Source organism: Notamacropus eugenii, chromosome 3 (genome assembly GCF_028372415.1).
Source record: "Notamacropus eugenii isolate mMacEug1 chromosome 3, mMacEug1.pri_v2, whole genome shotgun sequence".
Lineage (NCBI taxonomy): Eukaryota > Metazoa > Chordata > Mammalia > Diprotodontia > Macropodidae > Notamacropus > Notamacropus eugenii.
Window position 1 is genome coordinate 243,683,824 of NC_092874.1, and position 24,436 is coordinate 243,708,259.

A 24,436-nucleotide genomic window follows, 5' to 3' on the forward strand; every position below is an offset into this window, starting at 1 on the left:
GTTAGAAAATACGGGGTGCCAAGAATGTTAAGAAGCACATTTGTCTATCACATACTTTGCAATAAATGGGTATCTTTATCCTTTCACAGAAATATTCAAATTCCAATATACAAATTTGTTATTTTTTTCAACATTAGGACCTATATTGTATTTTTCTCATTATCACCTATACTATATCTTTCTCTAAGGGAGATTCAGCTATCTATAATCAAGCTAGACAGTGATTGGTTCTGATATTCAGCAGTAAAATAAATTACACTGGTAATTTCAAAGTTATGTCTCCAAGAAAATTGCCTCCCACTATAATAGGGGAGACTGAGTGGGATGCTGAACAGGGAAGACAAAATAATCATGTTAGAGAATGGAGTGGATGGAAAAAAGTGATGGGATAGGTGGCTAAGTATAGGGAGAGAGCAGGAATGTATTCGGGAAGAGAGTAACTTTGTAGGAAGCCTCTAGTAAATGTATATAACTCAGTCCTAACTCCAGTAATAATCTTTAGACCCTTATACTCTCCCCTGACCCCCCCCCCACCATATGAAAAATGTTCTCATTAATCACCAAATATAATGACCCATTTTCAGTCTGTCCCCCATGAAGTCTTGGCATCCTTAACACTGCTAAGCATCCTTCCCTCCTTCTGTATGCTGAGGCACAACACTCTCCTGGTTTTCCTCATTCCTTTCTCAACCACGTCTCTTTCTCCTTCTTTGCTTCAACAGGAATCACAAACCATTAAGACATGTGTTTCCCAAGGTCTTTATTTCTTTTTCTCATCTCTCTACCCTCCTTCCTTTGGCAATCCTCCCCCATTACCATGTAAAAATTCTGCACAGACAAGACTACCATATCAGTCAATCAACAAGTACTAGATTTATTTGGCATCTGTGTGCCACACACAATTTTAAGTAAGCGCTGGAGATACAAAGACAAAAGAGAAACAGTTCTTGTCTTCTACTAACTCACTTTGTAATAAAGACATGTTGTGTCTCTCATCAGAAATGTAAGACCTTGGGAAACACATATTTTAATGTCTTGGAATTAGACATAAACATATACATGTATACATATATACACATCTCATTCCACATACTTGGTATATAATGATGTCTATGAGGAAAGACATTGTGTTATTTATAATTGTGAGCCCTCCCCAACATAATGCTTCACACGTGCTTAATAAATGCTTACTAAATTTGCCGGTTAAACACTATCCTGGATCACACAGTTGGTTACATCAGAAATGGAACTAGAACCTATCATTTTGACTATTATAAATACACAATTAAAAATAAAGGACATATGAGGATGCTATCTGCATCCAGAGAAACAACTGATAAATAAAAGTATGTACAGAATAATTTTACATATCTGCACCTATTTGCATCTAATGGTAGCCACCTCTAGGGCTGGGGGGATGGGGGTGGAGGAGGGGACAGGGAAGAAAAAAAGAAATTTCCATAACTTTGTTGTTTACTTAGAGGGAATAGCAAGTTGTACATGGTAGATTTAGTTTCATATGCAATCATCTTTTTATTGTACTGTGTTTTAAAATGCTTGTTTCATGAATTTAAATTTTTTTTAAAAATTGGTCTAATATTCCATCCAATATACAGTGAGAAGGGGGATGAAAGGCAAGGTCTTATCATGATCATTGCTTCCATCGCCTTTGCCTTACTTTTCTAAGAATTCTGTTGAGAGAAATACTGTAGCCGTGAGAATTACTGAAGGATTCAGATCCAAGTATTGCAAAACCACCCTATGTCATGGAATGAAAGAGTAAATGGAGAAGCTTACCAGATTGTAGGACATCTCACAAGATCAACTGAACCCACACAATAAGATATATGAAACAAACATAATGGAAGCATACCATTGCTGGGTCTGGGAGAAAAGTTGGCGAATGTGGCCTTGGGAGGTTCCTGAGTCACGTTAACGTTTGAGTTGTTCACAGCTCTAGGCACATGGTTTTGATCAAAATCGTCAATATAGGCCTGGAGAGCCTCGCTTGCTGAGTGGTACTTCCTATCTCTATATAGGACAGAGCCACTTGAGGTACAGTCCTGACTATTTTTCTTGCTGCAACTCAACAGAAGAGAAGGTCTTGTAGATTCACGAGACAAAACACCCAATGTTTTAACTGACTTTGCCATGGATTTCTCAGAATGGGAAGTTATTTCCATTCATCTTTTTTATTTTTATTTTTTAAAACTGTAAACACACAAAAAAAGGTATATAATGTTTCAGTTAAAAGGTAACGATGGTCTCTGCTCATATAAATAGCTCTAAGGTGTGTTAATATGTGCACAGGACCATAGATTTAGAGGCTTTTTCATCCAACCCCTTCATTTAACAAGTGGAGAAAATAAGAAACTAAGGGACTTCTCCAGGATCACACAGTTATTTGTACCAATACATACACTCTTTGATGCTTTGCACATGAAAGGCACATAAAAATGGTTGTGATTGACAGGCTGCTGATTTCACTGGCAAGGATAATCAGAGAATAAATGTATTTTTTCTTTCTTTTTTTTTGGAGGCAATCAGGGTTAAGTGACTGGTCCAGGGCAACACAGCTAGTAAGTGTCTGAGGTTAGATTTGAACTCAGGTCTTCCTGACTCCAGGGCTGCTGTTCTAACCATTTAGCTACCCCATGAATGTACTTTTGAGATCAAGTATAGTATAGTGGGAAAAGCCATAGACTTTGGGAAGCCTGGGTTTAAAAACTCCCTCTGAATGACCTTGGCAAGTCATTAAACGTCCCTGAGCCTCAGCTTTTTCATCTGTACAAAGGAGATGATAATACTTATACCATACGTATCGTGGGGCTGTCATGAGGAAAATCCTTTGTTAATCTTATAAATATGAAGGTAGTTCAGAAAAAGATAAATTATGAGCAGGATTAAAAAGCAAAGAAACCAAGAACATGGCAAGAACAATTGTATCCAAGAGGGTTTGAGTAGACATGGTGGAGGGAAAGTTAAGGGAAATAACATTTATTAGACACCTACTACGCACTGTGAAGTGTTAAGTACTTCACAAACACTATATTATTAGATCCTCACAACAACTCTGTTAGGTAAAGTGTTATTATTTCCATGTTAAAGTTAAGGAAACAGAGGCAGACAGAGGTTATGTGACTTGCCCAAGGTCCCATCTTATAACTGAGAAAACTGAGTCAGACAGTGGTTAAGTGACTTGCCCAAGGTCATATAGGTAGAGTCTAATACTGGGTTTGAACTCTAGGTCAATCTTCTGTGACACCCAGCTACCTCCAACGGGATAGGATTCCTGCTCCTTTTTACCTATAGACCAAGGATCAAGTTAATATGAATAATTGATAGTCACACAGTGCTTTGCAGTACTTTCCACACAACAGCTGTGAGGTAAACATTGCAAAGTATTATTGTCTCCATTTTACAGATCAGAAAACTGAGACTCAGGGAGGTTACAGAGCTAGTAAGTGTCAGGGGCCAGAACTCAAACATGATTTGAAATTTCGTGTTCTTTCCATTACATCACACTGTAGCAACTAGCAGGAGATCCGTGGAGCCCCTTGCAGCAGAGATTCTCAGGACATAGGGCGGTGAATTAGAGGTTTGGCAATAATCAGCTAGTATCCTGTGGCACAGACACTTTGGTCTACAAGGCATCTTACCAGTTCATATGGCCAAGTATTCAGAGACTAATATTATGGTACTTCTTTCTCTCTATAAATTTTCATCATTATGTGCTAAAAATACACCCAATTTCATCCTCAATCTGGTGGAGAACACCAATGGAAAACACCAAGGAGAGTACTCACTTTTTCTGATCCTACAACATACAAGTGGACAGTCTGATTTTTTTCAGAATTGTGCAATTTATGACATCACAATACGTAAAATTCCTTTCTTCTGCTGAGTATTATTTTAACCTTTAAACCTTCCTCTAGAGAAAGAGAGAAGACAAGAGAGGAAAATAGACAAAAGGCAAGATATCAACACGAGTTTGAACCAAAGGATACCTGACTCTAAATCAACTTAAGTGACTGGAGTTTATGGTACGAAAATATTCTTTGAAATATTCAATTTGATTCAACTCAAGTAAATATATCGTTCAGTTGTTTTTCAGTCATGTATGACTTCATGAGCCCATTTGGGGTTTTCTTGGCAAAGATACTAGATGGTTTAGCCTTCTTCAGTTCATTTTACAAATAAAGAAATTGAGGCAGACAGCATTAAGTGACTTGCCCAGTGTCACAGAGCAGACAGAGTAAGTGTCCGAATCCAGATTTGAACTCAGAAAGATGAGTCTTCGTGACTCATTGTCCACTACTCTGTTCACTGGGTAACCTGCCGCCCTAAATGTGTGTGCATACACACATATAGTGCCTCTTGCATGGAAAGTACTACATAAGATGATGAGAGTAAAAATATTGAAAAGGCAATCCTTACTGTCTAGCAGAGAGATGTAATATATACACCAATAAGTAGGATTCCAGGTAGAATGTGGAAAGAGCAATCATCCAATCAACAACAATTTATTAAATACCTACTATGAACTACGTATTATGCTAAAAACTGGGGAAGCAAATGTTTTTATTTTGGAATGGAAATGATTTTATTAATAAAAATAGTGAAATGTGTGAATACCAACTTAAGTACAAAGCACTTTTAAACTCAGGATTCATTACACTGAGACAGTAGAAGATTTGCCAGTCTTACTCACAACTACAATAACAGTTTACAAAGCTTTTAATTGATATTTCCTCTGTTCAGTCCTCCTCTGCCTCCCTATTGCATGGGTCACATTTCCTGGAGGCATTTTTTTTTTTAATGAAAGAATTCTCACTCTGTAGAAACTTACATTTTATTAGGAAAATAACAGGTATATATGTAGTTATGTATGTGAGTATATATATACACATATATGTATATGTACACAATAAATGGGCAGCTAAGTGGCTCAATGGATAGACTGCCAGGCCTTGAGTCAGGAAGACTAGGTTTCAAATCCAGCCTCAGACATTTCCTAGCTGCGTGACCCTGGGCAAGACACTTAATCCAGTGGAGAAGGAAATGGTAAACTATTCCATCATCTTTGGCAAGAAACCCCCATGGACAGTATGGTCCACAGGGTCACAAAGGGCTAGACACCATTGAAAAACAATAGAATATAAAATATCTCTTTCTCTGTCCCTGTCTGTTTGTCTCTCTGTCTCTCTGTCTCACACACACACACACACACACGCACACACACACAATTCAAACTACTTTCTTATTGTGATAGATGGCAGGAATATTTTATGACTTCAACAGCTATTAATACAGAGAGATCTGAATAAATGAATGAAAAAGAGAAGCAGGATCACCTTCCTCTAGAAGGATAAAGGAGAAGATTCTTGAGCAGGTCCTTACAGAGAAGAATGTCATCGCATGAAAGTTGAGGAGAAAGCCCATGCCAAGCCAGGAGGGTGGCCTGTACCAAAGCAGATGGGAAGGAAAATGGAGGAGCACCTCAAAGCCCATTTTAGCGAGGACTAAGAGTACAAGAAGGCAAAGAAATTAAATTGAAGCCAGATTGTGGAGGGCCCTAAATACAGGCCTTGTGAGGTTATGTTTTGTCCCAAAGGCAATGGGGAGCCACCAATGTTTCTGAACAGTGGAACAAAATGGTCAGACATCTGCATGAGGGACATTATCATGGCATGTACAAGATGATAGAGAGACCAGAGACAAGGAAACCTGTTAGGAGGCTCTTGCAATAGTCTAGGCGATAAGGTTCTAAACTAGAGTGGCAAAAGAATCAATAGGAGCTGGCAGATCATTAGGTAAAAGAGCAAGGTGCCAAGAGGAAAAGAGAGGAAGTGGGATGTGCCAGGCAGCTCCAAACCTCCATCACTGCCACTGTCTCCTCAACTTCCTTCTTCTCTTAGACACTGAAGGAGACAGCCCAGATACTGAACCCTACAGCCTCCCTCAGACCACAGGTCCTGCTTCTAGTCCAGCCCTTGGAGCAGTCATCTGGGGTAACGATTCTTATGGAAAAGAGGCCAGCTATCCCTACACTCTGCTCACCCTACAGTGTAGGCAAACCCATCTACCTGAAGCAGTAAAACTCCAGTGCCTAACTGTTACAGTATCCTCTCTCTTTTAGACAGAGATAATATGCTCTCTGTCTGGGTCTCTGTGCGCCTTTCTCTGTGGCTCTGTGTGTGTGTGTGTGTGTGTGTGTGTGTGTGTGTGTGTTCTTGTCTCTGGCCTCTCTCCCTCAGGGACATGTGCCAGGCAAATTAAACTCCCACCTCACCTTCTCAGTGATGAACTTCCTTCAGACTAATAGAAACACCTTGGAACTCTGAAACCAAGAGACTTGGGAATCACAAAGTACTACCAACCTTTCTTGTCAACTACTAACACCTAAAATCATCAAATGAGATAATATTGTTAAATGCTTAGCACAGTGTAGGTGCTTAAATAATTGCTTGTGCCCTCTCCCCTTTCCCCCCAATCACCACCAAAAGTCAAATTCAGTTCAAGAGCCTTAGGAGTGGCACCTGAAGATCAGCAGTCCTACTTCCCACCTAGGTCCTGCAGCCACAATAATGAGAAGTAATCCCTGTGGTGATCTGACCCAACAGTTAATTGCTTCTACAGGGGCTAAAGCTCCCCACCGCCTCATCGATCACAATTACTGAAGATCCAGAAAAGAAAGTTTTCAACATCAAGTCTTCAGCAGCGTTGAATAGTTCAACATTCATCAGTGGAAATAACATTAGAGAAAATTTTGCTTTGCAATGATACATTAAAGGATCATCTGACTGAAAACAAATGAAAACTCCTCTATGTGGATGGCCTCCCCCATTAATTAGAATGGGAGCTCCTTAATTCTTCCATTGGTATCCTCAATACTTGGCCCAATGCTCTGCATGTAGTAAGTGCTTAATAGATATTTTTGCAGTCATTCCTTTATTCATTCATTGGTAGATGGCAAGGGAGAAGGAAAAATAAGACTGAGGTTTTGCTGGGAGGGTGGTATTACTATCAATGATGAAAGAGAAGGATGAGGAGAAACAAGTTTGGAGAGAGAAAATATGAAGTTCCACTTTGAATATGTCAGTCAATGAGCATTTATTAAGTGCCTACTATGAGCTAAGTGCTGGAGACAGGAAGGAAAACTGAAAGAAAAAAAAACCACAGCCCCTGCCCACAAGGAGCTTCCAGTCTAACGGCAGAGACAGCATGTAGACAACAACAAACAAGTCTATAGATTGGATAAATTGGAAATAGAATTTGAGATGCATGAAGAACTTACAGAGAGAAGTTTCTAATTGTAAAGAACAGACTAGTGAGGACATTTAATGATTATTTGGTGACTGTACCACTCAATCAAAAACTTACTTTTTATATTCAGCATTAACCAATTTAAAAAAAGCTTTTCTGAGTTTACCTCCTCTAATTTTATCAATGATTTCTACGAAGGAGAGCCAACGGTGACACTATAAAATTCAAGACAAGGATTTCACCTTGTAAAAGCTGAAATGGAGGGGGTGAGGCAAAGAGGAAGAGGTCAGATGAGGCCTTATACAACTGTCAATGCATGTTGTTGATTGTTTTTTCCCTGTGTTTAATAGGTTGTAACCTTCCTGAAGGTGGAGATCATTTGTCTCCCAGGGCCTCTCAAAAGTCCCTAATCAATATTTAGCAGAATCTCAGTTTTACAGGTGGAAGGGCACCCAGAGGCCATCTAGTGAAACCAGTCTATCCTTCTACAACATCCCCAAAGAGGGGCTATCCCATTTCTGCTTGACAAGCTCCAGTGGGGGAAAACTTCCACCTTCCCAAAGGAGCTCAATCTACTCTTGGAAAACTCTTGTGGTCTTGAAGTGTTTCGTAGCTTTAGGAAACATGGAATTAACATCTAGCTTTAAATTTCCCTCTGTACCTACCTCCCATTATTCCTAATTATGCCCTCAGGTAACAAGCAGAACAAATCTAATCCATTTTGTATGGGACAAAGGTAAACTGGACTCTCATGCCCCAGGAAGTCTTTTTTCCAGGCTACATAGTCAAAATTCCTTCTACTGACTTCATATGCCACGATCTCCAGTCCCCCTCCTTGTCTTTGTTACATTCCTGGGGATTTGATTATTAATGGGGATCCTAAAACATGGTGCCCAGAACACTACAGAGGGGGCTTGACCTGCGAAGAGTTATCAGAATACTGAGGACAGCACGCCTCCCTTGATGATCCCTGGGATAACAATCATTTTTAGCTGCCACGGCACACTATTGACTCAATGTCCCTTGAAATCTCCTAACCTAGGTCTTTGTCCATAGACACTTGACTAGTAACTCTACCCTTGTTGTGCAGTTAGGTAAGAGTGCTAGCCATTGTGCTGGGAAGACTTGAATTCAAATGTAGGCTCAGATACTTAAAAGCTGTGTGACCCTGGAAAAGGAACTTAATCCTCTCTCAGCCTCGGTGTCCTTATTTGTAAACGAGAGTGATGACAATAATAGCACCTACTCCACAAGGTTGGGGCAATGACCTAACGGGATAATATATGTAAAGTGTTGTGCAAATTTTAAATCATTATACAAATATAAGTTTTTATTATTATTGCTACACTTGAAGTTGATTCTTTAACCCAAGTGTAGAAGGTTAAATTTACCACATTAAAAGTCCATCTTATAATATTTGGCTCATAATTCTGATACCTTTTTGAATCCAACGTGTTCCCCTAAAATCCCCACCTTCCCATGATCTTCAAATTTGAAAAGTATTCTACCACTTCTTCTAAGACTAATAATATAAATGCCAAAGACTATCCAGTACCCTACTAGACACCTTCTTCTAAGTTAACATTTATCTATGAATCAGGTACTCTTAGTATCTGACTGTGCAATCCTCTCTGTTTAGGCTTAGCTCTCCTATCATTTAGCATATATATCTCCATCTTGTCTAGAATGGTAGCATAAGAAAGTTTGTCCAATGCTTGGTTGAAATCTAGCTTGAGGAATATAGAATATTACACAGAAAATATATTCTAGAAATCTCAGCCTTTTCAAGAATGTCCATTATCATCACTATTATACAATATTGCATTAGAAATGCTAGCTATAGGAATCAGAGAAGAAAACAATAGTGAAGGAATTTATTCTAATTCCAATAAGGAAATGAAATTATCACTCTTTGGAGAGAATATGATAGTCTATTTAAAAGAACCCTAGAGAATCAGCTAAAAAATCAGTTGAAATCATTAAAAGCATTAGCAAAGTTGCAGGATATATAAAACAAATCCATAAAAATCATCAGCATTTCTATTTATTACCAACATAATCTAGCAGGAAGAGATAGAAAGAGAAAATCCATTTACAAAACCGCAGACAACATGAAATACTTGGGAATCTACTTGCTAAGACAAATTCATAAACTATATGAATACAATTCCAAAGTGCTTTTCACACAAAGGTAATGAAACAATTGGAGAAATATTAACTGCTTGTGGGAAGGACAAGCCAATATAATAAACATGACAATTATGATCAAATTAATATTCACTGTCACACTAATAATACCAAAGAATTATAGAGCTAGAAAAATTGGCAACAAAATTAATCTGGAAGAGCAAAAGATCATGAATATCAAGGAAATCAGTGAAAAATGTGAAGGAAGGCAGACTTGTAACATCAGATTTCAAACTACATTACAAAGCAGTTATCACCACAACTTGGTACTGGCTAAGAAATAAAATGGTGGATCAGGGAGATGGATTAGATATACAATACGTAGTAGTCAATTATCATAGTGATCCAGTGTTTGATAAACCCAAAGATCCAGGCTTTCGGGTAAGAATTCATCATCTGACAAAAATTGCTAGGAAAGCCGGAAAGCAGTTTAGCAGAAACTAGGCATAGCCCCACTCTATGCCAAAATACGGTCAAAATGGGAAAATGACAAGCATGATAAGTGATATCATAAGTAAATTAGGGAAGCATGGGAAAATTCATTTGTCAGCTCTATGGATAAGGGAAGAACTTATGACCAAACAAGAGACAGAAAGGATCATGGGAGGTAGAATAATTTTGTTTAAATAAAATTAAAAGATTTGAAAACCAACCTAGCTAAAATTAAGAGGAAAGCAAGAAACTGCTTACACCAAATTTCTCTGATAAAGGTCTCATTTTTTAAATATATATGCAACTGAGGCAAATTTATAAAAGAAAATAGCCATTCCCCAATTGATAAATGGTCAAAGAATATCAATAGAGAGTTTTCAGAAGAACAAATTAAAATTATCAGTATACATATATTTTAAACAAGCTCTAAATCACTACTGATTAGAAAAATGCAAATTAAAACAACTCTGAGGGACCACTCCTCATAACCACCAGATTGACTAATATGACAGAAAAGGAAAATGATAAGTGCTGGAGAGGATGTGGAAAAATAGGGATACTAATGCACTACTGGTGGAGTTTTAATTGATCCAACCATTCTGGTGACAATTTGAACTATGCCCATAGCTCTATAAAACTGTGCATACCCTTTGACCCAGGCAAAACCACGACTAGGTCTATATCCCAAAGAGATCTGTGTACAAAAACCTTTATGACAGCTCTTTCTTTTTTTTGTGGTGGCAGTCATTGAAGGGATGTCCATCAACTGGGAAATGAATAAGTTGTGGTATGTGACTGTGATGGAATGCTATAGATATGATGAGCAGGATGGTTTCAGAAAAATGTGGGAAGGGTTATACAAACTGATGCAAAGTGAAATGAGCAGAACCAGGAAAACATCACACAAAGTAATAACAACAATGGCATCATTTTAACTATGAAAGACAGCTACTCTGATTAAGGCAATGATCTAAGACATGATTCAAGGACTTACTTCCAGAGAGTGCTACATGGCTGATAATGGAAATATATTTTCTATAATTTTACACATGTAACAGACATCATATAGCTTGCCTGCTCAATGGGTGGAGAGTTAGAGGGAGGGAGAGAATTGGAATTTAATTTTTTAAGTGAATGCTTAAAGAAGTTTTAAAAATAAAAAGGAAAAAAAAATTCTCAGTCTTCTGCTTCCCTATTAGACATATTCAACTTACTATTGTTTAGAAATGGTACTTTTTTCCTTCGCCAATTCCTATCTGAAACAAAAAGTATGACTTTCCTTGAAGAAATGACAGATCATCTATATTATTTTCTTCACCTCAGAGGAAATAAAATAATATTGCTTGCCAACCACATGCTAAACAGAAGAGCCCGTGTAGTATCAGAAAGCAAGCTTGATAATAAAGTTGAGAACAACCTTGAGCAGAAAATCCCTCTGCATATCAAATGTAATTATTTTTGCATTCTGGTATAATTTATAAAAATTAATATTCTGACTTTTTGAGTTACTACATATACTGCAAAGAATACGTTTATTCTCTTGGCTTCACTGGCTCCCACAGGTTTATTAGTGATGAGACAAGAAGGGAAATGTTATTCTTGTAGGTGAAAAAATTAGAATTTTGCCATATGCATGTAACTGAAATTAAAAGAAAAAGCATCAATACATTCCCCAAGTATAAATCAAATAATGTAGATATTTCTAAGGAATTCCCAAATGTTTCCTGCCTTGATGCCTGATCCATTCAATTCTTTTTGATTTTTTTCTAACAGTATTAAATGTATAAAAACTTCAGGGTACACCTACCAGGAAGCAACTCAGTTATGGGGAAATATAACCTATTATACATAAAAAGTACTGGTGGATGCCATTAATGTTATCTCTCTAAAGTTCTTAGGCTAAACTTTACCCTCCAAAAAAAACAAAAGCAGAGTACCACATACCCACTGGAGGGAACCCATTCAGCCTAGAGGGAAAAAGAAGTCCAAAGACTTTTACAAAGTTCAGACACTCTTCAGTTACATGATCTCTATTATTGTGGCAGAATGTGGGGATGGGGGGGGGGTTGCGGTAGAAGGGACGATGGAAGAAACCAATGACATTGGATATTACAGAACAAAGACATTATTGAATTATAGAGTTTAGTGGTAAATTAATAGTCAGCAAATACTGAAAAGAACAAGCAGAATTTACCTATGAACAATTACTCTTGTCTTTGTAGCTACACAGTATAGAATGTTTTTGTTTTGGGTCAATCCAGATAAGACATATGAATGAGGCATATAATGCTCTTTAATAAGAGGACATAGTGGAAAATATTCTGAATTTAGGGATCAAAAAACCTGGGTTCTCCTAGCCTTAGATACAACACTTTGTAGCTGTGTGACCCTGGGCAAATCACTTAACCTGTCTGCTTCACTTTCATCAACTGTAAAATTCAGATGATAATAATAACACCTACCCCCTCCCAAGGTTGTTGTGAGGTAGCATTTGTAAAGCACTTAGCATAGAGCCCTTGAACACAGTAGGGGCTTAATAAATGCTTGATCCCTTCTTTTCAGGAGAGATTCTTGCAAACTACAACCTGCCACATAAACATTTGCTGTTATGAACTAGAAACTTTTGGAAATTTCAAAGTCTGAATCATTGCCAATTACAAAACAACAGCCCTGAAATAACTGCTATTTCCACTGTAGTAATGCTGATTTCAATTGTTTCACTTCTGAGACTGCAAACATAGAGAGATGAGTACCATAGTTGAGTGTTTTCAAGATAGTGAGATGCTTGATACACAATCCAATGCCCAGAGAGGCCTCAGGAAGTAGCATTAAATGAAAATGACACATATGTCAAAGTGACTGTCAGTCTCGAAAGATGGTATTTAAAATCTGGGAAGTCTTTTCATGTCTCACTTATGGATTTCAGCCCCCTCTAAATAATTCATTTCCCAAGCTGATTTGCAAGCATTTCACAATTTTAGAAGCCACTTATGAACCATTATATTAAGAGTCAATTAAGTGGGCAGCTATACCATGTTGTCAACAGGTGGCATATCAACTGTGGACTATTATCCAAATAAGAAATCTAGACTTTTATTGTATCCATTAATCTTTTTTCAAATTCACATTCCACAGACCAAAGGATTATCCAAAAGTAGGATGGACACTTGGACACAGTCTGGACTCTTCTGCAAAGCTCAGGAAAGCCCGAGGCTAGAGAACCATTTCTTAGATCTTAAGCTCTTAAAACTATTACAGTTTGATATAGGGGTTGCCTTTCTCCTTCTGTCATTTATTCAGTTTTTCCCTATATTCTCAATTTCCAAATCTGAATATATGCAGTTGCCATTCTTTTAATGTGGATGCGAGCATTTCAGCAGAAACAGCTGCCAAAAGATGAGAAAAGATTGCGCTCACTTTAATACACCATGACTAATTGGGGAAAACAGCAAACATGCACATTAGGATAATATCTGTAGGCTTATAACAATTCACCATCACACCAGCAATACTATAACTAGCATTTTACAATACTGGGTAATGAAGAAAAAATGTTTCCTTATGCTCAGTAGAAACTACCATAAGCAATTTTTTTCTAAAAGAGGGGGAGCTAGCCACCCATTCTAAACTAAATTACATCATCCATCACTCCCCAATACCTTTTAAAAATGATTCAAATAAGGGAAGCAGCGGATAGGGGCCCCCCATACCCATATCAGAAAAAAAAACCACACCACATTTATTAGGCACTTGTGCTAGGTGCCAAGATTGGGATGACTTTTTTTTTTAAAGTCCCTGTCCACAAGGAACTTAACATTCTAATGAGGAAGAAAAGTGATGCATGCATAAATAGGCACATTCAAGGTGCGTGAGGAGTAGATGAAAAAATAACCTTAACAGGCTATTGTCACTAGCAGCTGGGGGACTGAAAAAACCTTCTGAGGGAGGTAGCATTGAAGCTGAATCTTGAAGAAAGCCAGGGACTCCAAGAAGCAGAGCTGAGGAGGGAGAACATTCTATGCATAGCGACCAGTCAGTGGAGAGAGAACAAATGGCTATACAGTAAATAGGAAGTGGAGAGGGGAGTAATGTTTAAGACTGGAAAGAGAGGAATGGGTCAAACTGTGAAGACCCTTGAGTGCTAAACAGAAGAGTTTATATTTAATCCTACAGGGAACAGGGAGCCACTGGAATTCATTGGATGAGGAGAATGGCTAACATGGTCAAGTGCTCTGGGCAAATCACTTTGGCAGCTCTGTGGAGGGTGGATTAGACTGGGGAGAAATGAGGCAGGATCAGTTAGACCAATAGTCTAGGAGAGAACTAATGAGAGCCTGAAGTAGTCACTGTGTGAGTAGAAAGAAGGGAATACAGTCAAGACATGTGGTTTAGAAAGAAATAACATTTGGCAATTGATTGGACGTGAGAGTGAGAGAGTTTGACGACTGGAACAATGGCGGGGGCCTTGATGGTTGAGAAGTTCAGTATTTTTTTCAATAGGAGAAAAGGGTGGAGGTGGGAGGGAGAGAAAATAGAGTTTTGGTCATTGAAAAACAATGAAATTAAGTTTAAAAAAGAAAGCAATGACAGATGTGAAGGCCACTGAATAAGTGTTGAATAAGTGAAATAAGTCACACAGACACTAGAATCAAGTCTCACACCTACCACCATGACCAGAAATCCAGTTTTTCTACTTGGACTATGGCTTCTCCCTGTAACCCAGAGACAAGATGATAAAGACTGGCACTAATATAATAGCATTATAAATGAAAAGAAAAATATGAATGCATAAATATCTTCAAGGAAAAATCCACTGAACTTGTACAAGAAGCATAAAGAAGAAAGAATCATGGCCTGTTCTCAACTTTCAATTCTGAGTATGCAATCAGAAACCTGGAGCTTGGTTCTAGCTTAGACATCATCTAGTCCCACCTTATAGATTAAGAAAGAAAGGGTCAGAAAAAAGGGAGACTCATCAAAGGTCATGCTCAGATAATGACAGAATGATGTGAATTGGGGGTGCCTTTGGCAGAATTGGTGAAATCAAAAAGAAGGCTCTCTTAGGAGGGAAGACGATTTCTGCTTTGAACATGCTGCGTTTTTTTAAGAAACAATGAAGCACCATGACCTCTGGAGGCTGAGAGGCTAGAAAGGCAATATAGCATCACTTTGCTGAAGATTTCTGACCTATTAATCTAGATAATCATAAATACACTTTTCTTGGGAAGTACTTGTGTCTGAAAACTTATAAAACTTATAAAAAAATCTTATAAAACTAAAGCTAGCAAGAAACTTACCTTGACTGTAAAAAAGAAAAAAAAATAAGTATGATCCCTTAATAGAAGCTTCTCCTTTTATTTTCCAGGTGTTTACTTATACATTATAAGCTCTGGGTGGTGAAAGGCCTCTTTCTCTGGGTTTTATTGACATCTTCCAGATCTATTATGTCAGTATTTTACGTCTTTTTTCACTTTGGAGCCCACTTACTAATTTTTGTGGCACACTTTTACATTGGTCAGGGTAGAAGAACAACAGGTCGTGATGATCAGGAACGTTAATATCTCTCTGCATCCAGGTCACTGCTTTCGAGACTGAGAGACGTAAAACACCAAGAGGCCCTCCCAGCCACACTGATATTCAGTGGTACTGAAATAGAAAACCACTGTGCATTAGGTGCATTAGAGCAGGTGAATTGGCAGTGTTTTACACCAAGCGTCGTGGGAAATTGCTAGGGTTGGAAGCTCAATTCCATGTGGACAGTCTCGGGCGGGTAAAGGTGGGAACTTCTAAATCTTAGAGTTCTCACGAGACCCCCCAGGAAACGACTGGGAATCGAGGTGAACCGAGCTATCTCGTGTATTTCCGCCTCTTCCCGTGAGAAACGTGATGGGAGAGAGCTCTCCCCACCCTCGAGATTGTCCCGGATCTGGGCACACTATTGTTATCTAACAGCACGGTATTCAGATGCAAACTATGCTGCTGGAGAGTTTAAGTAGGATCAGGAAAGCCTGAAAGTTCTCTTGGGCGGAGGGGCGGGGAGCGGACAGGACACAAGGCTCCGCTTTTCCTCTCTCCTCTCTCCCCTCCCCCTCTCTCCCCGCTTATACTTCTACTTCCAATCTCTTATTGTAAGATCTTTGCCTCCTTGGGAGATTCTTCGCTCCCTCCTAAGGAAGAATTCCCCTGCACTTGTAACTAGACCCTGAAATAAAGCTCAACCCTTGTTCGACTCTGGAACGTCCTTTCTCTCATACGAGCATCTGGTTTGGCCAACCGAAGACCTCCGATAGAGGTAAGGGAAGACTCGGGTAGCCCTCAGGCCTCTAGGCCTGGCAGGAAATGTATTGTGTGTCCTCAAGAATTAATTTCTAAACTTCTAGATCTGGGTTCTTCACCTAGGGCCATGGGATATATTTCAGGGGATCTGGAAACAGAGGTGAAGGGGGAAACGACATCTTTACTTTCATTAAACTCGAACTGAAATTTAGCATTTGATTCAATTGTGAATTTAAAAAATTATATTCTAAGGAATCTATAGGCTTCACCACACTGCCAGTAGAGTCCATGATAAAAAAAAAAGTTAAGATCTCCTGATGTAGGTGATTTTTGCCGTTGGTTAGTCATTTCAGGGGTGTCCAACTCTTCCTGACCACTTTTTTTGGGGGGTGAGCGGTTCTTGGTACTGTCGTTAGTTGTTTGCTGTTTCCTTCTCCAGTCCATTTTACAGAGGAGGAAACTGAAGTAAAAGGGTTAAGTGACATGCCCAGGGCCACACATCTAGTAAGTCTGAGAGCAGACTTGAACTCATGATGATGAGTCTGCCTGATTTCAATACCCATGTTCTTTCTGCTTCAGAACCTAGCTGCCAAATCTGGGTGGCAGTGAAGAGGAATCCACCGAGGAAAAGAATGCTAAGATTCAGTCCCATCAAAGAGAAAGTTCAATGGCCAAATATTAGGCCCAAAGGATAAGGTTAAAGGCAACTTTCAGATAGTAATACAGCTCTAATCTTTCTGTACCTCAATCTATAATTTTTGGATTACAGGTGGAAAAAAAAACAAAACACTACTTCCTATCACCTTACCCACAGTCAGAATGGCTGAATTTTAATTAAAGTTTTTTGTGAATTGTGACTGTCTTGTGCAGTGTCTAGTGGTAGGAAAGGTCAAGCAATTTTAAAGACCTAAAATCCTCTTGGCTGCTGATTAAACTACTTAGATATGTTGGAAATTTATGTACATTTTAACATATGTCAACTTTCTCTGCCTGTCCATATATTCCATAAATACTTAGCCACTTGCAAAATCGAATCCTACCCCCTCTTAGGTGTTCTGTCACTGGACAGTATAATCATTCATTACTAAAACATCCCTTTCCTCATAGAATTTCTCAGTTCCTTAAAAACCTCAGGTATGTTCTTAATGAAGTCTTTCCTGATACCCCCAACTAGCAAACGCTATTACTTACTATCTTGTGTTTATTTTTATATATTTTATATGAATATACATGTGTGCATATATATGCATGCAAAGATGCATGCATATGTATGTACTAATATGCTAGCTGAAGCTGAGAGGATAGGTGATGTGTCAGAGAGGCTCAAACTACTGCCACCACCTATCCTCAGATCCTGGTGCAGAAAGCCAGGGAACAGCCATGTCACTCCCCAATCCACCAGTCCTGCTTCCAAGTTCCTTTCCCCAAATATCATGCAGGGGAGCAACCCCTGGAGAGAAGGAACCTGACATCTCCAGACCTCCAACCGTCTTCCAGCAAAGTCTAGGTAAGACCAAGAATCCCAGAAACAGCAAGGCCCCCTCAGGCTACTGGCCCTTCATCTAGATCACCTCCACCCCAAACCAGGCATATACCAGAAAACAGACCTTGGAGAGATGAGATTGCCCATGGTCAAAACCTCCATTTCCTCAGCAGTCACAGCTACTGAAGGCTCAAAAAAAAGGTTGCACTACCAAAGTTTTCGGCTGCATGAATCAGTGGTTTTGTTCATGCAGAGAATACTAAAGAAGATGGATCATTTTCTTCTCCACCCTGAGGACCCCTGGAATTGTGCGATGGACTCATACAACTGAAACCTCCTATCTGTCCCCAACACCCTTCCCATTAGAATGTGAGTTCCTGGCATTCAGGGGTAGTCTCATTTTTCTATTTGTACACCCAGGCAAACAGTAAATGTTTAATGTTTAATAAATGATTTTCAATCATACAATCTCTCACACACATACCCACACGTTATCTTCCCAACAGAATGTTAGCTTATGAACAAACACTTCTAATTTTCACCTTTCTTTCCCTAGTGCCTTGCACACAGCAAGCATTTAATAAATGCTTGTTGGCTGATCTATTCCTGGACTGAGAGCTCCAGCCAAGCTACACTGTGAGGGAAATGAGCTATCTGGATTCACCTAGGAGCCAAACTATCAATTATTTCATTATTTTTATGGGAAGATCTGCTACAACTTCCCAAATATCAATGCGCAAACTAAATTTGGGAATGCGATGCCTGTGTAAGCTAGAAGGCTATGTTCATTTTATATTTAATGCTTATTAGTTAATTCAAATAATAACTTATCTGAAGCTAGTTTGACATATCCCTAGGAAACAGAAAAAAGATCGTAAGACCTGGTGAATACAGATGACTTAACAAGGTACACCCATAAGTGACTGACAGAAAGAGAATGCAAAGCTTCCATTTCCCAGGGGAAATGCTGGGCAGCTGATTAAGAGAATTTCTTTAAATCCCACATTGAACATTCTTGCGTTAGCAACAGTGTTGCTCCACTTTTGTTAAATCCTTTAAACCTGAATATTTAAAAGAAACGTTCTATCAGTGCCCCATTTGGCAGCATGTAATCCCTAGAAATGCAAGCTCTAATTCAATTAATCAAGCAAGTGTTTATGAATCCCTGACCATCTCAGGCAATAAGCATTTATGAAGTGCCTACAAAGTGCCAGGTGGGGCTAAGCACTGGAGATACAAAGAATGGCAAAAGGTAGTCCCTGCCTTGGAAAAGCTCACAACTGAATGGCGGAGATAGCAAACAAATATGCATAAACAAGCTAGAGGATAAGTGTTTAAAATCAACAGAAGTACAGGACTAAAATGAAGAGGGACTGGGGAGGGCTTCTGGTAGAAGGTAGAAGCTTAGCTGGCACTTGAAGAAAGTCAGGGAAACCTGGAGGCAGAAATGAAAGAAAGCACTTTCAGTATGGTAGAACTCCCAGAGTCCAGAGAGGGAGGGTCTTATTTATAAAACAGCCAGGAGCCCACTGTCACTGCATCAGAGAGTACATGTGGTGGTAGATGGCGTAAGAAGCCTGGAAAGTTAGGAGGAGCTAGGTTATGAAGGGCTTGGAATGCCAAAGAGGACTTTGTATTTGATCCTGGAGGTGATAGGGCACCACTGAAATGAGTCTGGGTGTGGGGGTTATGTGGTGGGGCTTACTATGTGCCAGTCACTGAGCTAACAAGGCAATAAGGTTACTGTACTAAAAGTGAAAAAATTCCTTCCTGTAAGAACCTTACATACGACTTTAAGGAGATTTGTTAATAGAGTTAAAAAAAAAATACAGGTTATATACTGCTTCCCAAAACATAAAAACAGGGTGATACAAGCTGGAAACATAAGAGATATTGGCTTTTTCCATTTAATATTTCATTTTTTTAAAAGGGAAACTAAAAGTTTATCTGTGTTCAAAATAGAACTATAATATAGATATATCACTATCTACCTCCATGTAATTATACTTCAAGGGTCTATGATTTTTATTGGTGTGAATATTCCATCTAACTGATAAGAAAATAAAACCCATGTATTATTTGGTTCATGATTTTTAAGAGTTACTGAGGTTTAACAGTCATCAAAAACCTGGGATCAAACTGAGATTAGTGTCATGTCTCTGAATCCAGCTAGGCTACTTGTTGGGGGCAGACACATACTCTGTGGTTTAGACCGTGCTCAAGTTCTTTCTGATTTGGCAGCATCTGCCAGAGTTCCCCAGCATACCCATTGAAAAGTCAAGGTCAAATACAGAAAGAGCTACATGAACTGATGTAGATTAAAAGGAAGCTGAGCTAAGAGAACAACGCACATAACGAATAAAACAACGTAAATGGATAGAACAACCACACATGAGAAAATCAAAAGGGAATATTTCAAAATTACAAAGCTCAAGCATCGCTGGAAAGAGGAGACATGAAAGGACATTTCCAACCCAGCCCTTTGCAGAGGTGGGAGATGCACAGGTGTTGCACATTCTACACTTTTAATTTTTTTCAGTCTGTCATTGGTTATGCAGATTTCTTTCCCTTTTTAATTCTTTTAATCTTTTTAAAAAAAAACTCTTTGTAATAGGAGATGGTCCTCTGGGGAAAACAGAATGGGAGATACTAGGGGAAACTATGATGATGTAAAAAAAGAAGACCAATAAAAACGGACTTAAAAAAAGAAAGAAAACTCAAGGTCAGATCCCCTAACTCTTCCTTCTAAACTTTACTGTTTCTGCTGAAAATCCCAGCATTCTTCCAGTCTCATAACATCAGGGTTATCCCAGACTCTCCATCATCCCATATATCCAATCGTGATTAAATCTTGCCATGTTCTTCCTTCTTTTATCTGATCCCTTCACTCACACTGAGGGTGGGAATATTTATAATAACATGTACACTTTTAAATTTAATCTGCACTATTAATACCTTCTCAAATCTAGACAATCAATAATTAAGCCCTGCTTTGTAGCATTTGCCAATTTCCAAGATATGAACGCTCATAGAGGAAATTTAACACTCAACTCCAGAGGCAATTTGAGCTCACTCTCTCTTCAATACACCCCTACCTTCTCTCCCTCCTTAGACAACTCTTTAATTTCTTGACCACACCACCATTCTTATCCTCCCATAGAGCTCTATTCTACCCCTCCCTCCACAGTACAAACTACCAACATTCCTCATTCTGAGTTGGCCCTTCAGGGCAATTATAGCCTAGTCACTTTCTAGCCCCTCCCATCGACTGCACAGGTAAAACTGGGGAAAATTCTATACGTAGTTCTCAACCCAGCAGACACATACCCCTGCTCCCAGATTGCCTCTTGCCTGTTGCACATGACTGTTGAAGAATAGGTGTTGTACTCTGGGGCAGTGAGCTGGTGATTGAGAGGTAAGTTTCTCCCACTCCCTTTCACTTTGGGTGTGACTGTTTGAGCTTCATTGGAGATATGATTAAATTATCCTTCTCCCCAAACCCACCCCTTTCCCAGACTTCCCTACTACTATCCAAGGCACCAGCATACTTCCAATCACCCAAATTTATAAGCCCCACACCATCCTCGGCTCCTCGTTTTCTCTCAGGCCCCACGTAAAATTAGGCCCTAATCACCTTTCACCTGGCTTACTCCAAAAGTCTCCTAATTGGTTTCTCTGCCTCATATTTACTCCCTTCTCTGACAAATCCTCTATGCAGATGCCAAAATAATTTCCCTAAATCACAGGTCTGACCAAGTTACTCTCCTAATTCAATAAACTCCAGTGTCTACCTATTAACTCCAGGATCAAATAGTTTTTCATCTTCATTTTTCTTTAATTTCTATTTCTGTGAAATTTTCATAAAGCATATATTTATTAATATAAACATGTACAGAATTTATCAATATACAGGGTTAAAATAATAATAATAATAACCAGCATTTTTATAATTATTCAAGGTTGGCAAAGCACATCTAATTTTCCCTTCACAACAATTATGGGAAGGAAGTGCTATTATCTCCATTTTACAGGTGAGGAAATTGAGGCAGATAGAAGTTAAAGTGACTTACCCAGAGTCACACAGCTAGTAAGTGTCTGAGACTGGATTTGAACTAGGGTCTTCCTAAGTCCAGGTCCCTCACTCTATCCACCATACTGCTTAGCTGTCAAAAATAGTGTGTGTGGCCAAAAAAATGTTTAGAGTTAACTGGCTTTAACTATTGCTAAGCTTCCTAATGGATCTGCCTGACATTAGACTCTCTACAATACAGGACTTGGAATCAGAAAGACATCTTCCTGAGTTCAAATCCAGCCTCAGACACTTACTAATTGTGTGGCTCTGGGCAAATCATTTAAGCCTGTTTACCTCAGTTTCCTCATCCATCAAATAAGCTGGAAAAGAAAATGGCAAATTATGCTGCATCATTGCCAGTGAGATCATAAAGAGTCAGATATGACTGAAACAACTAACAATCAACAACTGTTAACACAACCTCTCCATACCTGCAAAAGTGATTTTTCCTTCAGTGTAAATCTGACATGGTTTCATCCCTTCTCAATAAATGCCAGCGTCTTCCTACAGCCTCCAGGGTCAAACAACAACTCCTCTATTTAGAAAAGCCATTCACAATGGGGTCCAGCTTACCTTTTCCACCTCGTTGAGCATCAGTAGCCCCTTCCATTCTCTGTGACTCAGTCAAATTGGCCTCTCGGCTTCAATGGAGAACTCCATCTATTGTCTCTGTACAGGTAGTCTTCCATGCACACGATGCATTTCCTTATTATCTCTGCCTTATCCACTCACTCTCTCTTTTTGTTTAAGAAACAGCCCATGCACTACCTTCTTTATGATTTTCCCCCCCCAAAAAAACCCTATTGCCTTCCCTCCCAACCTATGTTGAACTGTATTTATTCATTTTATTCTTATTCTGTAACTACTTATATATTTACTTAAGCTCACTATGATTAGAATACAAAGTCATTTAGAGTAGGGAATATCTAATAATTGGCATTTGTATTCTCTGGCACAGTGGCTGGTATTTTGTGGGCAAGAAATTCTTCCTACCTCATCGACTGAATGAAATATCTCTAATAAGGGTCTAATATTCAAGATATATAGGTAACTAACAGAAATTCATAAAACCATAAGTCATTCACGAATAGATAAGTGGTCAGAGGACATCAATCAATACAGTTCTCCAATAAAAAATTGAAAACAATTAACAACCATAGGAAAAATACACCAAATTAATAATAAGAGAAATGTAAATCCAACATCCTTAAGATTTCATCACACATTCAGTCAACTGGTAAAGATGACAGAAGTTGGAAAAAGTTGGAAATCAGCAATATTGAAAGTGTTGTCAAATGACAGGCATCCTAATGATCTAAGTAGGAACTGGAACTAGGAACTGGTTTAACCATTCCAGAGAGCTATTTATAATTACCCAAAGAAAATGAATAAAATATCTGTATCCTTTGACACAACGATGTCATTCCTGGGCATATACCCTAGGGTGGTCCAGAACAAAAATAAAGGCCCAATATACGCCATGATATTTACACAGCACTTTCTGTAGTAGGAAAGAATGGGAAACAAAGCAGATGGCCATCAATTGGGGAATGTCTAAAGCTGAATTCCATTAATATAATGGATGATTATTGTACCATAACAAACGATGATTATGAAGCAAACAGAAAAGCATGGGGAAACAATATGAACTGATGCAAGGTAAAGTAGGCAAAAATAGAAAAAGAATATACAGAAAATGACAAGGTAAATGAAAAGAACACCAAAACAATTGAAATGAACGTTATTAGGCAGCTAGGTGACCCAGTAGATAGAAGCCTGAGCCTAGAATCAGGAAGACCTGAGTTCAAATCCAGACTCAAATGCTCAGTAGGTGTATGACCCTGGGCAAATCACTTAACTTTTGTTTGTTTCAGTTTCCTCAGTTGTAAAATGGGGATAATAATAGAATTTTTGTAAGGATCACACATAAGGCATAACATAGTTAGTGGCATGTAGTAAACCCTATATAAATGTTTATTCGCTTCAATTCACTTTTCCCCTTCTTTATAAAATTCTAACGACCAAGCTGGGCTCCAAAAAAGAGATAACTAAAAGCATCTTGCTTCACTCTGTTGTAGAGGTGAAGGGTTACTATGGGGTGGGAACACTGCAATATATCACCAAATATTCAATAGCTTGGGTAGTTTTGCAGCACTCCCCCCACTCCCACCCCTCTTTTATTCGTTGTTAAAAGGAATGGCTTTCTGGGAGAGATGAAGAGAGGTATGTGTTAAGCAATATAGGCCATGGAGAAACAAAGGATATATATCAATAAAATTTTATTTTAAGAAAAGAAAACCCCAAGACTGTGAAACTAGGTTAATGATGGTACCATGGACAGAAATAGTAAGTCTCTCTAGACTCCCCTGCTGACTCTTTACAGGACTCTGTCGATCATGCCACAGAAATCTCTTCACTTCACTAAACCCCTGGACTACTTCCTGTGGCTTCATCTCCTGATTCACTACTTCTTCCCAGAATGTCTAACTTAAGAGAGACCAGACGTAGGCCAACCATGTCTTCATTCCTCTCTAGGCTGAACTCATCTTGATAGGACTTTCTCGATGAACTCTAACTAACTAACTAAAACCTCTGGGTACTGTTTTTCCTTTTTGAAATGAGATTTAAAAAATGATTAAGGTCTGCATGCCCAGCTGAGAAGGGCTCTTCCCAAGATTAGTATGGGTATATGAAAATCCCATGCCAAACAATGGTGCCTG

General features: G+C 38.8%; 1 protein-coding gene and 1 long non-coding RNA gene across 10 annotated transcripts in view; one reads left to right on the top strand and one right to left on the bottom strand.

The window, feature by feature from the left end:
• GRIP1 (glutamate receptor interacting protein 1) overlaps positions 1–24,436 on the bottom strand; it is an 806,557-nt gene that overhangs the window by 329,902 nt on the left and 452,219 nt on the right. For 6 of the 9 annotated variants that reach the window (XM_072655294.1, XM_072655291.1, XM_072655293.1 and 3 more), the window contains exon 1: positions 1,874–3,799. The exons of the other annotated variants lie outside the window; for them this stretch is intronic. In XM_072655294.1, coding sequence (XP_072511395.1) covers positions 1,874–2,183 — 310 coding nt within the window. In that variant the 5' untranslated portion in view covers positions 2,184–3,799. Of the gene's footprint in view, positions 1–1,873; positions 3,800–24,436 lie in introns of those variants that run through there. 9 annotated transcript variants of the gene reach the window in all.
• On the top strand, positions 3,950–6,117 carry LOC140534355 (uncharacterized). Its single transcript, XR_011977255.1, has 2 exons — positions 3,950–4,043; positions 5,273–6,117. It is a non-coding gene; the product is annotated as an uncharacterized lncRNA (long non-coding RNA).